Source organism: Halichoerus grypus, chromosome X (genome assembly GCF_964656455.1).
Source record: "Halichoerus grypus chromosome X, mHalGry1.hap1.1, whole genome shotgun sequence".
Classification (NCBI taxonomy): Eukaryota; Metazoa; Chordata; class Mammalia; order Carnivora; family Phocidae; genus Halichoerus; species Halichoerus grypus.
In genome coordinates this window covers 116,131,451-116,148,092 of record NC_135727.1, presented here as the reverse complement: position 1 = coordinate 116,148,092, position 16,642 = coordinate 116,131,451, and the positions used below count along the sequence as shown (strand labels likewise).

The following is a 16,642-nucleotide window of genomic DNA, read 5'->3' as shown; positions in this document are numbered from 1 at the left end:
GCTCGATCCCAGGACCCTGTGATCATGACCTGAGCCGAAGGCAGACGCTTAACCGACTGAGCCACCCAGGCATCCCTGAATAAACTGTATTATAATGACTTCACCTTTTTCGTTTTTACTTTTTCAAATGCAGCTGCTAGAAAATTTAGGATTATATATATGGCTAGCATGCTAGGTGTATTATCCAGCACCAACCTATACTATTATTATTTTTTCTTTAAATTGAGTTCTTTTCATTTTCTACTCATTCTGAAAATATTCATGAAATTACAGTTTGATGTACTAGTTGTATTTTTATAATACAATTTAAAAATCCCACAACTATTGGGGCGCCTGGGTGGCTCAGTCGTTAAGCGTCTGCCTTCAGCTCAGGTCATGATCCCAAGGTCCTGGGATCGAGCCCCACATCGGGCTCCCTGCTCCGCGGGAAGCCTGCTTCTCCCTCTCCCACTCCCCCTGCTTGTGTTCCCTCTCTCGCTGTGTCTCTGTTAAATAAATAAATAAAAATCTTAAAAAAAAATAAAAAAATAAAAAAAATAAAAAATAAAAAAAAATAAAAATCCCACAACTATTAACCTAAAATTGAAAAGATTAATCTGTCCATATGTAACCTAAAACCATCTTGTGTACCACACCCTTTGGGAAATGCTAGCCCAGGGCAGAGCTACTCAGAGTGTGGCCCGTCAATGGGTGCCAGTCTCCTTACTGTTCGTTATCACTCACAATAAGGACATGCATTTAGAAACATTTATAGCAATTTGACAGACTAATCTAATATCCACTGATGCCTTGGAATCCACTATCTAATATTTAAAAATCAGGAGTTATATTTTCCATGTCCTTTACATTTTATTTTTCTAGTAAGTCTTTTTTATTCTATTTTGCCAAGATACTGGTCAACAACAGATTGGAAATTAGAAACAAGAAACAAACACCAAACTGGTCACCAGAATTAGTTTGAGACACACTGGCCTACAGTGTAAGAGAATCTTCCCTGGGCCTTCTGGAGTGATAACCCAAGAACTGCAATCCTCAGTCATACCCAACAGTGCCCTAAGACATAAAAGTGTAGTAAGGAGATCTTCCAGAGCCCAACAATAAAGGCTGGCACAGAGAGAGTAGGAAGTTGATTCCTGGCAAACCAGAAATCCTGTTAAATGGAAATTTTCTTCCTCTAAGCATTTTAATTTAGAAAATTTTTGCTGTAATTCTAAGAAATGTGGGTCCTCATTACCTTTGGGGAGAAAAACTGTATCCTAAGGAAAAGGCACACAAAATCCTTATAAAATGTGGACCTAGAGTACTGAGCTAGATCTCGAGAGGGGTACAGTTGTGTCAGCTGGAGTCGCAGTAAGCCCGGAGCTCACTTGGTGTGTGAGAGGAGTTTGTTATAATCTATCTAGGAAGGCACATGTGGCATGAAGGTTAAAAATACTTAACTCTGGAGTCAAAAACACTGGCTTGCCACTTACTATATGACCTTGAGCAAATTATTTAACCTCTTTTACATTCAACATACCTGTTGCAGTAGAGAATCTCCAAAAAAGGAGATTCCTCCTCTACCCGTAGGTGCTTGCCACTCCTCACATCAAGAGGTAGAATCTAGCTCCCTCCCCTTGAATCTGGGCGGGCCCTGTGACTTGCTTTAGCCACTGAATGCAGGAAAAGTGACATTCTGGGACTTCCAAGCCCAGGCGTTAAGAGAACTGGTAAATTCTGCTTCCTCACTCTTGAAGAACAGCTGCTATGCTGTGAGAAGTCCAGGACTGACTCCCTGTGATTAGATACCTGGCCCATGACAGGCCATGTTGGACATTACAAACCCAAGTGAGCTCCCAGCTGACTGCGACTCCAGCTGACACCACATGGAACAGAAAAACCAATCAACTGAGCCCAACGAACACCCAGAATCGTGAGAAATAGTAAGTTATGGTTTGCTACACAGCAATAGAGAATTGAAACATCTCTAAAATGAGGATAAAAACAGAAAAAAAACAGTATAAAGAGTGGTTGTAAGGAATAAAGTAAAATAATGTACGACAAGTGCTTATAATGGTGCTTGGCACATAAGTGCTCAACAATCGGCAGCTGTTACCATTTGAGGAGCTAAAATGAACACGTGCAGTGTGTAACTGCAGGCTGTCTGGGAGGGAGATTACATTCAGGGTCTGATTACATTGCAGGCGCTGAGCACCAGAAAGCACAGAAGGTGGCAAGGCAAGGCTTTGTGGTGAAACACGTATTGGACCTGAAAGATGGAGACTGCAGAATGATGGTTTCTAAACCTCTGATGCAAGGAGACCCACCCATGGACTGCCGGGCAAGAACAACATGTGTCTGCACCAAAGGCTGAAGACCGCCCGGCAGAACCCCAGAGGTCTCTACAGAGTAGATGGGTGGCTGCCCGCACCTGGGGGGAGGGCAGCGAGGGGGAATGGGGAATGACTGCTAATGGGTATGGGGTTTCTCTGGGAGTGATGAAAATGTTCTAAAATTGGCTCTGGTGATGGCTGTACAACTCTGTGAAAATACTGAAAATCATTGAATTGTGCAATTTATTTTTTATTTTTTATTTTTTTTAAAGATTTTACTTATTTATTTGACAGAGAGAGAGACACAGTGAGAGAGGGAACACAAGCAGGGGGAGTGGGAGAGGGAGAAGCAGGCTTCCCACGGAGCAGGGAGCCTGATGCGGGGCTCGATCCCAGGACCTGGAATCATGACCTGAGCCGAAGGCAGACTCTTAACGACTGAGCCACCCAGGCGCCCCTGAATTGTGCAATTTAAAAGGGTGAAATGTATTGTATATAAAAAATGTCTCACTAAAGTTATTACTACGTAGTAAAGAGGAGAGTAAAAATGAAGAGGGTGGAGATGACAAAGGAGCAAGAAGCATTCCATAGGGTTGTCTGGGGCTAACAGATGCCAGCCTATTTGGCGTCAAGAGGAAAAGCAGGTATTTTCAGATAGTGAATGAACCCAATGCCAGCCAGGAGCTGTGTACCCTGGAGACACACCCTACTCTTCCAAAGGATCACGGGAATTTTGCATGACTATTTGACGGCTGTGTAGCTCACTCATACCTGTCTTCCTTTTGCTTAAGCCACAACCTGAACTCTGCTAATCACATGGCTTTTAAAAAGAGGAAAACTTCCTAGTCAAAAAGATAGCAAAAATGCTTCCTGACAGAAAAGCAGATAAAGGCCTACATTCAGACAGACCTCAGAGGTGGATGAGGGGGATTCCGAAGCTTAGCCTACCCCAGAGCCCCAGATGCCAACTCCACATTTGAAGGAGGTCACCTGAGATGTGAGATGGGCAGTGGGCAATCTCCTCCAGGCCACAGTCCCCCAAAAGCAGCTACCCCCAACCACAGCCACTTCCTGGGAAAGTTTTCAAATCCTTGGACTGCTGCCAGAGCCAATGCAGCACACCAATAGTCCCCCCAAACCAGGCAGTATCAGCAGCAGCAGCATACTGGGAGCTGAGTGCATTCCGAGTTATATCCTGTTAAATCCTCCCAACAAGGCCCACCAGACTGTGCACCAACATCCCCCAGAAATCCCCATCTCTTCCTGCTCAAATCAACCCTGCAAATCCTTGTTTTATAAGTCAATCCATATAATTCCTATAAAAGAGGGGATGTTCTTTTAAAAAAAACAAACTACTCCAGAAGATGGGGCATCTGAATAAGAGGAAAACATCTTTTAATCTTGGAGAGGAAGAAGGGTTAGAAATAGAAATGAAAGACTTTGACTACTTGTGTCACCAGGGTTGGGACATCAGAAGAGAAACCGCTGATGGTCAGGCAGACTTTCAGCGGTTTGCCCTGACGGTCCTGCCAAGTCCTAGTCCCATAGTGCCATCACTAAACAAGGCCAGAAGCCCCAGACCAAACACAACTTTGTGTCTTTCCCTCGTAACCCATGGGTCCTTCCTAATGCCAAGAGGACCCGAGAGGTTAATACGCATGCACAAATTCAACTTGCTCTTCTTAGGTCCAAGCAGTTTTAGAATTCAACTGTTCAGGGTGCCCGGCCAGGGTGTTCAGTTGGTGGAGCATGCAACTCTTGGTCTAGGGGTTGTGAGTTCAAGTCCCATACTGGGTGTAGAGATTACGTAAAAATCTTTTATAAAAAAAGAACTAAAGTATTCAAGAATAGTCTTAAATACAATTTTTAAAAAAGATGAAGAATTCTGATTTCTTGGGGACCTACTTTCAGCCTTTCCTACTCAGTCCCACCCTACTTTGGCCCCTGAGGGAGGGTCTCCTGAACTTTTGCACCCCTACTTTCTCCTGATCTAGGGTAGGGGATGGAAAACTTGCAAGTGGAAGGACAAAAGGGAACCTCATCTTTCCTCAAAGCAATTCTCTCCTTACCAGGGAACAATGGGCAAATGAGTTCAACTCAATAAACAACATTCACCCATCGAATGCACCGGAAAACTCAACAGGTCTTAGGAAACATGTTTTGTAATTCCACTATTAAACACCAACACACTGCTTTCATCCAACTCATGAATATTTACTGAGCACTGGACCCAGTTGTAGCTGCTCCCAGCATAATGCAATTGTTAAACACCAGTTATAGACTTACTGTGTACCTGTATCAGGTGGCACTGAGAGAGGCACCTATAACCTAGACCTAGGCCTTGTTCTCAAGCCGATGATATAATAAGAAGTAACTGTTAACCAGCTTGACACTTACTGCATGTCAGGCACTGCTTTACAGATACTAATTCCTTCCTCAAAGCAGTGCTTCTGTCTCCCCATGTTGTTCTTTTTTTTTTCTTTTTAGATTTTATTTATTTATTTGACAGAGAGAGAATGAGAGAGAGAGAGCACATGAGAGGGGGTAGGGTCAGAGGGCGAAGCAGACTCCCTGCTGAGCAGGGAGCCCGATGCGGGACTCGATCCAGGGACTCCAGGATCATGACCTGAGCCGAAGGCAGTCGCTTAACCAACTGAGCCCCCCAGGCGCCCTCCCCATGTTGTTCTTAATCCCATCTTAAAGGTGAGAAAACTGAAGCTCAAGATGTCCAATAACTTCCCTGAGGTGAGACTGCAGGAAAGTGGCGAGGTGGCATTCACACCCAGGCATTCTGGCGCTCAATCTCCTCAGCTTCAGCAGCAGCAGAAGCCACCAGCACAGGGTCTGGCTTACAGTGGGTACTCAAAGAAGGCCTGCTGAGAGGAGCTGATGGTTAATGTAACAGGCAGAATAAGAGTGTTTTGCTGAAGGTGCCTCAGGCACAGACAATAAGAAGCTCCTTAATTCTGACTGAGAGGAGCCTAGAGGGAGGAAGTGAACCCTGGAAAGGGAAAAGGGAAGAAGGGGGCATTTCAGGCTGAGGGGAGCACAGGATCTGTGTGACACCGAGGCAGTCTTACAGCTGAGATCCGGTGATTCTATCTGCTGGCTAAAGGTATTTAAGCAGATCCAAGCAACAAGGGTTTGCTCGTCATTAGTTAAACGGTGCATACAACAAAGCACTAGAAAGAACAGTAAATTTGCTAATTTCCATCCTGGGGGTAAATAAAAGGAAAGAAAAAAAGGATCACTGGTGGGTAATGGGAACGTGCACAGGATTTCAATATTGGAAGAACCTGTTGTTAAAGGAAACCACCAGAGGTATTCCCTAGTCACCTTCTACAACAGTTCCTAGGAAAACCACTCACCAACTCACATCCCCCAGATGTGCAGGTTGAATCTCATTAGGAATGGATCCCAAATGATAAGGCCTCTGGGCAACCAAGAATAATCAGCATCCAGAATGGACTATAATAAAACCTCAATAATTCAGATTTTACTAAGGATATTATTTTTCTAAGTAACTGGCCTCACTAGCCCTCAAAAGAACAAACCATGGTACTACCTGGCCCCTAAATTGAACACTCCCAATTTTTCCACACCAACTGTAACGCATGTAAGTGTAATATTTTAAACCTTCACATGCGTTTCTACGGTTCCAGTTTCAAATAAAGGAAAACAGCTTTAAGCTAATCTTAATATCAGTAGAGAATGCATTAAATGGTTCTACAATAAAGTTTCCTACTAGGGCTTAATAAGAATGCCCCCTTCTTAAGTTCCTTCAAAGAAATTTAAATTCCACAGATAAATTGCAAGCCCAACCAAAAATCCCCTCCCTGCCCTTAAAACATGGAAATAACCTATTATTTAAACTCCCAAATGAAACTGCAAACTTCAACAACCTTTCCAATATTTTCTTCTGCTAGGTTTCCCTCCCCCAAAGCTGATTCTGACGGCTGGGTGGGTTGGTGGGTTCTGGGTTCTTTCCTAGCAGACACATCTGAGTTTCTCAAATCAAGCAAAAAGAATGAAAATAGAAGTATACATATTTATAGTATTTATATCACTAACCTGTGATATTTGTTAAATTCTGCCTTTAAAAATGCACGATGAAAAACGCAAATTGGGAAAGACTTAAGCCACCTCCTCCTATGAACGATGCAAATGAAGGCCCAATCAGAAAATACCTCCCACCCACCACGAAAAGCATGTTTTAAGTGACTAAAGAACATTTCCCTTGATTTCTTTCTCTTCCTTGGTTCACCTCATATAAAATACTCATATCTTCACTGTGTGATAATTCTTCGAATCAGATACTTAAGATCTGTGCGCTTTTGTGGTATGCATGTTATACTACAGTAAAAAAATGTTTTAAAAATAGGTCACATTAACTTAAAAAAATAAGTGTTGCTAGGAAAAACAGCAGGAAATCGGTTTCCTCGCTGCTTGCACCCCCGCACTACCTGCAACCACTTTACAGAACGTCGAAGACATGAGACCTGCTTATCTAAAATTCTGCCATATGTCCTCAAAATCTCCCCCTGCTTCGCTCATTTTTGGGCAGTCCATTGGGGCACCAGCCCTCCATAGCTCCTAGCAGTTGCAGCCTCGCGGGCTGGGAGACGCAGTGGTCGCGCTGCCACTCGAGGGGGCCTGAGGCCCCCCGCCAGGCCCCTGGGCAACACACCCGAGGCCTGCGGGAGCGCCTGCGGGTTGGCGGGGGAACCCGGCCCGGGGCTCGCGCCCGGCCGCCCAGACGGCGCTCCGCCCCTGTCAGTAGGTGATGTGCCGGATCTGCCCCCGGGATGCCGCGAAGCAAGAAGCCGGGCCACCTTCAGGGCCGGCTGCAGCTGCCGCTCGCGCGCATTTCCCAAGACGCAGAGCAGGCGAGCGCGCAGGCCCCGGCGACCCCCCGGAGCCCGCTCAGCTTTCCCCAGTGCCCCCCACGCCGGCTGCTCCCTGAGAGGGGGCCGGTCCCCCGGGACCCCTGGGGCACCCAGCGTGGGCCCAGATTCCCCACACCAAACATACTTGCCACCCACCCTAAGCCACCCCCAACTGCACCCACTCACTCAGGCCACCTGAGAGGGGCCCCTGCCACCGGCACCGCGAGCGTCACCACCCTGGGTACCGCACCCAGTTGACCGCCGGCCGGCAGAAGGGCGTTTAGCCCAGCACCCGCTGCGTCCCAGCCCCGCGCGCTCCAGAGCCGCTGCCCTGCGCGGCCCACGGTGGGTCCGCCCCGCCCCCCGGGGGGGACCCGAAGCCCCCACGCGCCCGCCGCACCCCGGGGGCCCTACCTGAAGGTCGGTGGTTGGGCGGGGAGGTCCGCACCGCGCCCGACTCGGCCATCTTCCCGGAAAGCGGGGGTCCCCGCGCAGCCCCCTCCGTCCCGCTTCCAGCCCCGCAGCCGCCGCCGCGCTCCATCGGGACCCGCGGGCCGCACAGGCGCACTGCCGGAGCCGCCGCGCGCACCGGACCGGCGCGCACCCGCACGCGCACGCGTCCTCCTCACACAGCGTGCGCACAGGGCGTGCACGTGCGAAGTGCGCACCGGTTCTCACGCCGCGCACGCGCACCGCGTGCACATGCGGGGGGCACACCGGCCCTCACAGGGCACATGCACGCGGCGGGTACGGGCAGCGTGCGCACTAGTTCTCACAGAACGCGCACAAACCGCGCGCACTTTCGCTGTGCACACCAGTCCTCACACAGCGCGCAAGCATCATGGTTCCTCAGACACTGCTTACACGCAGTGTGTACACACCAGTGTAAACGCACCTCCCCACAGTGTGCGCACACTCAAACCGTTGTACACATAAGATGCAGTTTCTGACATTATGCACGCATCCTCACAGAGTTGTGAACACAGTGCACACACGTGCTCACCCAGCACGCACGTGTTCTCACACACCGTGGACACACGTTCACACACACTAGGCGTCTACACACATACATACTCAGTACTGCTGCTCTGGAAACAGTTCCTGGCTAGGGCCTCAGGCAGGTGCCACTGGTGCAGACACCCAACCGACCCTCCCTCCAAGCGCATTAGGTTCCAGTTCTCAAGGTGGATGGGCGGCCTGTGCTAGGTTCTCCCTCAGCCCAGCCAAGACGTGCGGCGACCCAGGACAGCTCTACAGTAAGCCTGCTGGTCAACCTTCAAGGCAGGGCAGGGGCATGCAATCGTAGGGACCTACGACTTCCAACCATGCCCTCACTCCCTGGCAGATTCCACCGACAGCTACTCTATGGTTCCTTTTTTCCGGGGGAGAAAATAATGCCCAGTTGAGAAATCTCTGCGAGGACGACACACAAGAAACTGTTAAACGTGTAGTAGCCTCAGGAGTAGAGGTCGGGAAAGGGTGTGTGTGTAGTGGTGATGATGGGGTTCTCCTGGACATCCTTTTCCCCTTATCATTTTTTCAAAAACATACATATTGAAAAAGATATCTTTGCATAGCGCCAGTTCAAGCTTCCAGGTGTTTACCCAGGTATAGCCTGCCAAGTGATAACTGATCTCAGTGGGGCCCCAGGCTGCACATTTCTCTGTTGGACAGTGACCAGCCCTCTGAGGTTTTAACTCCCACCCCTGGGGGAGAGATAAATGCCTGATTAAAAAACGGAATTAAGCTGAATAAGAGTACAAGATTTCTATTGGGGATGATAAAAAACGTTCTAGAATTTGATTATGTGATGTTTGGCTCCATAAGTACACTAAAAACCATTAAACTGTACATTTTAAATGGGTGACCTGTATAGTATGTAAATTATACGAATTTTTAAAAACCCACCAAACTCAAACCCTCAGGAACCAGCATCTGAATTAGTAGTGAAAAGCTTGGAGAGTCCCTTTGTGGCAGAAAAACATGATGAACGTGTTGGTGGGACTCCCAAAGGTGCGCTGGGAATAGGGCGTGACCGTGGTGAGAAAGCCAGAAGGGGACTTTAGACACAAATGAGCAAGAAAGCAGGCAAGTGGGAGCTGGTCCCTTGGCTGTAAAGAAAACAGTTTCTAACCCAAGTAAGATTGAGCCAAGTTAATTAGGGCATGGGAGCCATCTTCACTCCCCCCACCCTCATTTTTTCTTACAGACCTTGGGTAGTAGTTCATAATTCATCCAACTCTTGAGCTCTTGTCTTGCTGACATGCCGGAATAGCACCCCATCCTACTTTTATTCTATTTTTTCCCCTATTTTTACTTTCTATTCCCACTTCCATTCCTCCAGTCATAGGCACCTCACTATTTTTGTAGCTCCATTTTCCAAATATATAGTGTCGTGAAGATATGCATGGTTTTAATTTATATAAATGATAATTGCACAATAGCTATCACTGTTTTTCCTTGCTTGGAATCGTCAACATCTATTCATTGCAGCTGTATACAAATTAGAAATAGGTCATTCATTCTGGTTTACTCTATTTTTTTAAAGATTTATTTATTCTAGAGAGAGAAAGAGAGCACACGAGCAGGGGGAGGGGCAAAGGGAGAGGGAGAATCCTCAAGCTGACTCCCGGTGGAGGACGAGCCTGAGGTGGGGCTCGATTGCAGGACCCTGAGATCATGACTTGAGCCGAAATCCAGAGTAGGCAGCTTAACTGACTGAGCCACCCAGGTGCCCCTTGGTTTATTCTTCTTAAATTGCCTACTCAATCCTTGTCCATCTTTTATTAGTCTACTTGTCTTTTTCCTGTTGATTTCCAGGAGTTGTTTTTTTTTTTAAGATTTTATTTATTTATTTGACAGAGAGAGAGCGAGTGAGCACAAGCAGAGGGAGTGGCAGGCAGAGGGAGAGGGAAAAGCAGGCTCCCTGCAGAGTAGGGGGAGCCCGATGTGGGACTCCATCCCAGGACCCGGGAATCATGACCAGAGCCAAAGGCAGTCGCTTAACCAACTGAGCCATCCAGGCTCCCGATTTCCAGGAGTTTCTTGTATTCTAGATAATTCCTTATAGGTTTAAATGTTGCAAATTCACACTAGTCAATTAACCTTTTTTTTAAAGATTTTATTTATTCATTTTGAGAAAGAGAGCACAAGCAGAGGGAGAGGGAGAAGCAGGCTTCCTGCTGAGCAGGGAGCCCGACGCGGGGCTCGATCCCAGGACCCTGAGATCACAACCTGAGCTGAAGGCAGCCACTTAACCAACCATCTGAGCCACCCAGGCGCCCCAACCTTTTCTAAGATTAGCAAAATTCCTTAATTTTTATGCCCAAATCCATCCATTTATAAAGCTTCTTATATGAAAATGATGTCAAACTTACAGAAATGTTGTGCGTTTACAAAGAACACTCATATACTCTTAACTCGGATTCACCTATTGTTAACATTTTACCCCGCTTATGTGATTTATCTTTTTATCCTCAACTGGTTTTGAGAGTAAATTGCATACATATGTATGGCCCTTTACCCCTTATTACTTCAAAGTGTATTGCCTAATAAGAATATTCTCTTAGACAACCATACTAGTTATCAACCTCAGTAAATATAACATGGATACAATAATTTTACCTAATTGGCTGCCACTTTAACCACTGTAGAGGTACTAATACGCAATCTGTGGAGAGGCACTGTAAAGCCATGCAAATATCCTCCTTGTCAAAACTTCCTCCTAAGATTTAGCATCCATCCATAATTCTTTTTTTTTTTTTAAGATTTTATTTATTTATTTGACAGAGAGAGAGATAGCGACAGCAGGAACACAAGCAGGGGGAGTGGGAGAGGGAGAAGCAGGCTTCCCACTGAGCAGGGAGCCCGATGCGGGGCTCGATCCCAGGACCCTGGGATCATGACCTGAGCCGAAGGCAGACGCTTAATGACTGAGCCACCTAGGCGCCCCTCCACCCATAATTCTTGATCCTAGTCTTTCCCATCGTTAAAAAAATTAATCAACTTTTCACCTTATGGTTTGTACTTTGAGGTATTTTTTTAAATGCAGCTATAAAAGGCCAAATTATGGGATGTTTATTGCAGCCCTTCAATCCCCGTGGAGATGGGAGTCAAGGGGGAAAGGGATAAATTCAAACTGCAGTCCTCACATAGTTAGAAGGAAGTAACAAAGATCAAAGAGGTATTGTTTTATATTTCCCTGGCCCCGAGATCATCTATACCTCTACTCTAAAGCAATTTACTTTCAGTCTATGGTGTGATAGGGATCTTTATTTACTTCTCTCTGTAAAGTGTAGCTTCTCAGCACCATCCATTAAATAATCTATCCTTTCCCCCATATTTCAAAACCACTTTTATCATATATCAAATTATCATATATACATGGACTTGGTTCTGAGCTGTTTTTGTTACTGCATCTGTTTGTCACTATGGCGTGACTTGTTATTTGACCAAGAGGTCCTCTTTCCCGTTTTTAGAATTCTTAGAAATTCACGACTTCCATATGAACTTATTTTAGAATCCGTTTTTCTTTTTTTTTTTTTTAAAGATTTTATTTATTTATTTGACAGAGAGAGACACAGTGAGAGAGGGAACACAAGCAGGGGGAGTGGGAGAGGGAGAAGCAGGCTTCCCGCCAAGCAGGGAGCCCGATGTGGGGCTCGATCCCAGGTCCCTGGGATCATGACCTGAGCCAAAGGCAGGCGCCCAATGACTGAGCCACCAGGCGCCCCAAGAATCCGTTTTTCTACAACACTCCCCCATCATGATGGAATATTAATCGGGATTATGTCGAAATCAGAGGGGCAGTTGGGTGACTCAATCGGTTAAGCGTCTGACTTCGGTTCAGGTCATGATCTCAGGGTCCTGGGATTGAGCCACATGTTGGGCTCCTTGTTTGGCGGGGAGGCTGCTTCTCCCTCTGCCTCTGCCCCCCGCTCATGCTTGTTTTCTCTCTCAAATAAATAAAAATCTTAAAAAGAAAGAAATCATAGATTGCTTTGGGGAGAATTGGAATTTTTCAAAGAAAATTTTTTATTTAACATGTATTATCTGTTTCAGGGGTACAGGTCTGTGATTCATCAGTCTTACACAATTCACAGCGCTCACCACAACACATACCCTCCCCAGTGTCCATCACCCAGCCACCCCATCCCTCCCACCCCCCTCCACTTCCGCAACCCTCAGTTTGTTTCCTGAGATTAAGAGTCTCTTATGGTTTGTCTCCCTCTCTGATTTTGTTTTCTTTTTTCCCCTCCCTTCCCCTATGATACTCTTTGTTTCTCAAATTCCTCATATCAGTGAGATCATATACTTGTCTTTCTCTGATTGACTTATTTCGTTTAGCATAATACCCTCTAGTTCCATCCATGTCATTGCAAATGGCAAGATTTCATTTTTTGATGGCTGCATAATATTCCATTGTGTATATATACCACATCTTCTTTATCCATCTGTTTCTGGACATCTAGGCTCTTTCCATAGTTTGCTTATTGTGGACATTGCTGCTATAAACATTGGGGTGCATGTGCCCCTTCGGATCACTACATTTGTATCTTTGGGGTAAATACCCAGTAGTGCAATTGCTGGGTCATACGGTAGCTCTATTTTCAACTTTTTGAGGAACCTCCATACTGTTTTCCAGAGTGGCTGCATCAGCTTGCATTCCCACCAACAGTGTAGGAGGGTTCCCCTTTCTCTGCATCCTCGCCAACATCTGTTGTTTCCTGACTTGTTAATTTTAGCCATTCTGACTGGTGTGAGGTGGTATCTCATCGAGGTTTTGATTTGGATTTCCCTGATGCCGAGTGATGTTGAGCACTTTTTTCATATGTCTGTTGGCCATTTGGATGTTTTCTTTGCAGAAATGTCTGTTCATGTCTTCTGCCCATTTCTTGATTGGATTATTTGTTCTTTGGGTGTTGAGTTTGTTAAGTTCTTTATAGATTTTGGATACTAGCCCTTCGTCTGATATGTCATTTGCAAATATCTTCTCCCATTCTGTCGGTTGTCTTTTGGTTTTGTTGACTGTTTCCTTTGCTGTGCAAAAGCTTTTTATCTTGATGGAGTGCCAATAGCTCATTTTTGCCCTTGCTTCCTTTGCCTTTGGGGCATTTTTTTAAAAATTTTATTTATTTATTGGACAGAGAGAGGGAAAAATCACAAGCAGGGGGAGTGGCAGAGCGAGAGGGAGAAGCAGGCTCCCGCTGAGCAGGGAGCCCTCTGTGGGGCTCCATCCCAGGACCCTGGGATCATGACCTGAGCCGAAGGCAGCCGCTTAACCGACCGAGCCACCCAGGTGCCCCAGAATTGGCATTTTTTATAGTATGTCATATCATCTATGAATACAAAGACTTTCTATTTAAGCCAATATGTTGAAGTACTAGTGTGCTGGGCTTTTTCCATTAGATTAACTTCCTAAAAATCTAGTTATACTTGAATGGTTATCTTCAAATCGATTATACCATCTAGGGGCGCCTGGGTGGCTCAGTCGTTAAGCGTCTGCCTTTGGCTCAGGTCATGATCCCAGGGTTCTGGGATCGAGCCCCGCATCGGGCTCCCTGCTCGGCAGGAAGCCTGCTTCTCCCTCTCCCACTACCCCTGCTTGTGTTCCCGCTCTCCCTCCCTGTCAAATAAAAATCTTTAACAAAAAAAGAAATAAAATCTATTATGCCATCTAGTTGTTAGTCTAGTGCAGTTCTCACATTTTTTGTCTGAGACCCTTACCAGCAGGGGTTGGCAAACTATAGCCCATGCATGAATGAAATGTAGCCTGCCACCTACTTCTGTTCACGTTTTATTGGAATATAGACACACTCATGTGTGTTGCTATAGCCGTTTTTGTGATACAATGGCAGAACTGAGTAGTTGTTATAGAGACCATATGGCCTACAAAACCTAAAATACTACCTGGTCCTTTAGAGAAGTTTGCCAACCCCTACCCTTATACCTAAAACGGAGACTCCTTTCCAAAGAACTCTTCTATCTGCTAATAGTGGTGGATGTTAAGTTTTCCAAAACTTTAAAAAAATGTAACCCAACCTTGGGCTTGAACTCATGACCCCAAGATCAAGAGGCATGCTCTACCGACTGAGCCAGCCAGGCACCCCAAATTTTCCAAAACTTTAAATTTTTTTTCATTTTTTTGTTATGTTAATCACCATACATCATTAGTTTTTTTTTTTTTAAGATTTTATTTGACAGAGAGAGACACAGCGAGAGAGGGAACACAGTGGGGGGAGTGGGAGAGGGAGAAGCAGGCTTCCCGCTGAGCAGGGAGCCCGATGCGGAGCTCAATCCCAGGACCCCGGGATCATGACCCGAGCCGAAGGCAGATGCCCAACGATTGAGCCACCCAGGTGCCCCCATCATTAGTTTTTGATGTAGCGTTCCATGATCCATTGTTTGCATATAACATCCAGTGCTCCATGCAGAATGTGCCCTCCTTAATACCCATCACCAGGCTAACCCATCCCCCCACCCCCCCAAAACTTTAAATTTTTACTTGATAGTGCAAATGTAGTATTGGCAACACACACTCAGTTTTCCTTGAAAGGACAAGTTCACTTGTGAGTTATATTCATGAATATTGATGTATTAGAAATTTAAAATAATATTAATTCACTAAACCTGATGCTTTAGTAACAAAAAAAGCCCCAAAAGTAATATTAAGAGTGGCATTTTCACATTTTTGCAAATCTCTTTTCACAGTTTGGCTTAATAGTAGTCTCAGATCTGCTTTTGTATTTAATGTGTTGTCATATGTTCTTTTGGTTAAAGCAATGAAGAAAATCTGGCCTCAGAGGCATGTAGTTGGAAAAGGGAAAAACCTCATAGCCCCTTCAGGTAACTGTATGTTTTGGTACTACACCCAATCTCGACTAATGGTAATTTCTTCAAGGTTAGCTGCAATGTGGAATCTAACACTGAATCAATGACCTTTCCATCCTATTACATTAAAATCCATTGACCATTCAGAAAATACTGGTTGATTCAGCTATGAAGATCTTCCAAATGTCAACACCTTTAATATTAAAAAGTCACATTAATACCATCACTAATCCCTTAAGTCTTTACTGTGAAGTTGTAAAGCTGATACCAGTTTTTCAAAACTTGTAATTTTTGCTTGAAAAGCTTAAATCTTGTCAACACCAACAAATGCTGCCAGTTGTTTTCCTTGGGGCAACAGCCTCATCTCATTCATTTTTGAGAAAATGATAACCACAAACCCAGGTTTGTCAATTCTAAGTAAAAATAGTGTTCCATGAAAAACAGTGGCCAATTCAGCTTGCAACTCAATCACACAAAGGTTTTTGCTCGGGACAACTGTTACTATTCACAATATGCAGAAGTGCTTTATGTAGCACTTCCTACTTTGTCACATTCAATATTAAAAAGGTGTGAACTCAAGGGCTGGATTTAATGAGAGTAATAATTTTTATTGTTACTGAGGGGCATTCTTAAGTAAAATTGACTTAAAAAAAAGATTTGAGAGAGTGCGCGTACAAGCAAGCATGAGTGGGAGGGGAAGAGAGAGAGACAATCAGAAGCAGACTCCTCACTGACTTCGGATCCCAATGGGGGGCTCGACCTAACGGCCCTGAGATCATGACCTGAGCCAATACCAAGATTCGGACATTTAACCAACTGCGCCACCCAGGCGCCCTGTAAAACTGGGCTTTTTAAGAAGATTGTTTCTGTATTTGCTTCTGATAGATAACCTTTCTTAACAAAATTCCAAATATTCTTAGATTTCTAAGGTATTTAAAATCATAAATACACATTGTTTTTATTAAATTTGCAAAAATCCAACTAATTCTATACCTAATACTCCAGCGGATCAAATCAGCAATGGAGTATCAGGTATAGGGGACTTAAGTCAGATTTTGTCCCTACTTTTTGATCTGCTCATTATTAATTTGTGAACTGAACAAAGCCCGGATTCAAACAGAAAAGACGTTTTTATTTATTTATTTGACAGAGAGAGCATGAACAGGGGGAGGAGCAAGGGGAGAGGGAGAAGCAAGCTCCTCACTGATCAGGGAGCCCAATGCAGGGCTCGATCCCAGGACCCCGGGATCATGACCTGAGCTGAAGGCAGACACTTAACTGAGCCACCCAGGCATCCTGAAAAGACGTTTTTAAAAAGTGAGCAGGTTGGGAAAAAAAAAAAAGGTAAGCAAATTGACCAGAGGATATCTGCTTCATCCATGGGTCTCTGCAGAGCACAAAATAAGGTCCGTTGAATGTGATTTGGGCAATTTGAGGTCATTATGGAGAACTGATCTACCATTAGGAAACGTCTTCTGCACAGGTTCACCCACAAAATGCAACCCCATATTTGGAGTCTGAATGTATTCATTCAAATCAAACAACCAAAAACACAAAAATAAAACACAAAGTATACATTTTCCCTCAATCACAATTGGTTTTCAGAAAAGAATC

General features: G+C 45.1%; 1 protein-coding gene across 8 annotated transcripts in view; it reads right to left on the bottom strand.

Moving 5' to 3' along the window:
* The window catches only part of MAP7D2 (MAP7 domain containing 2), a 110,081-nt gene extending 102,228 nt beyond the window's left edge, over window positions 1-7,853 (bottom strand). For 4 of the 8 annotated variants that reach the window (XM_078065180.1, XM_078065182.1, XM_078065183.1 and 1 more), the window contains exon 1: window positions 7,613-7,852. In XM_078065180.1, the coding sequence (XP_077921306.1) occupies window positions 7,613-7,739 (127 nt within the window). In that variant the 5' untranslated portion in view covers window positions 7,740-7,852. Of the gene's footprint in view, window positions 1-7,384; window positions 7,529-7,612 lie in introns of those variants that run through there. The other 4 variants (XM_078065185.1, XM_078065187.1, XM_078065181.1 and 1 more) reach the window with 3 other exon arrangements.
* Window positions 7,854-16,642: the final 8,789 nt, after the last annotated feature.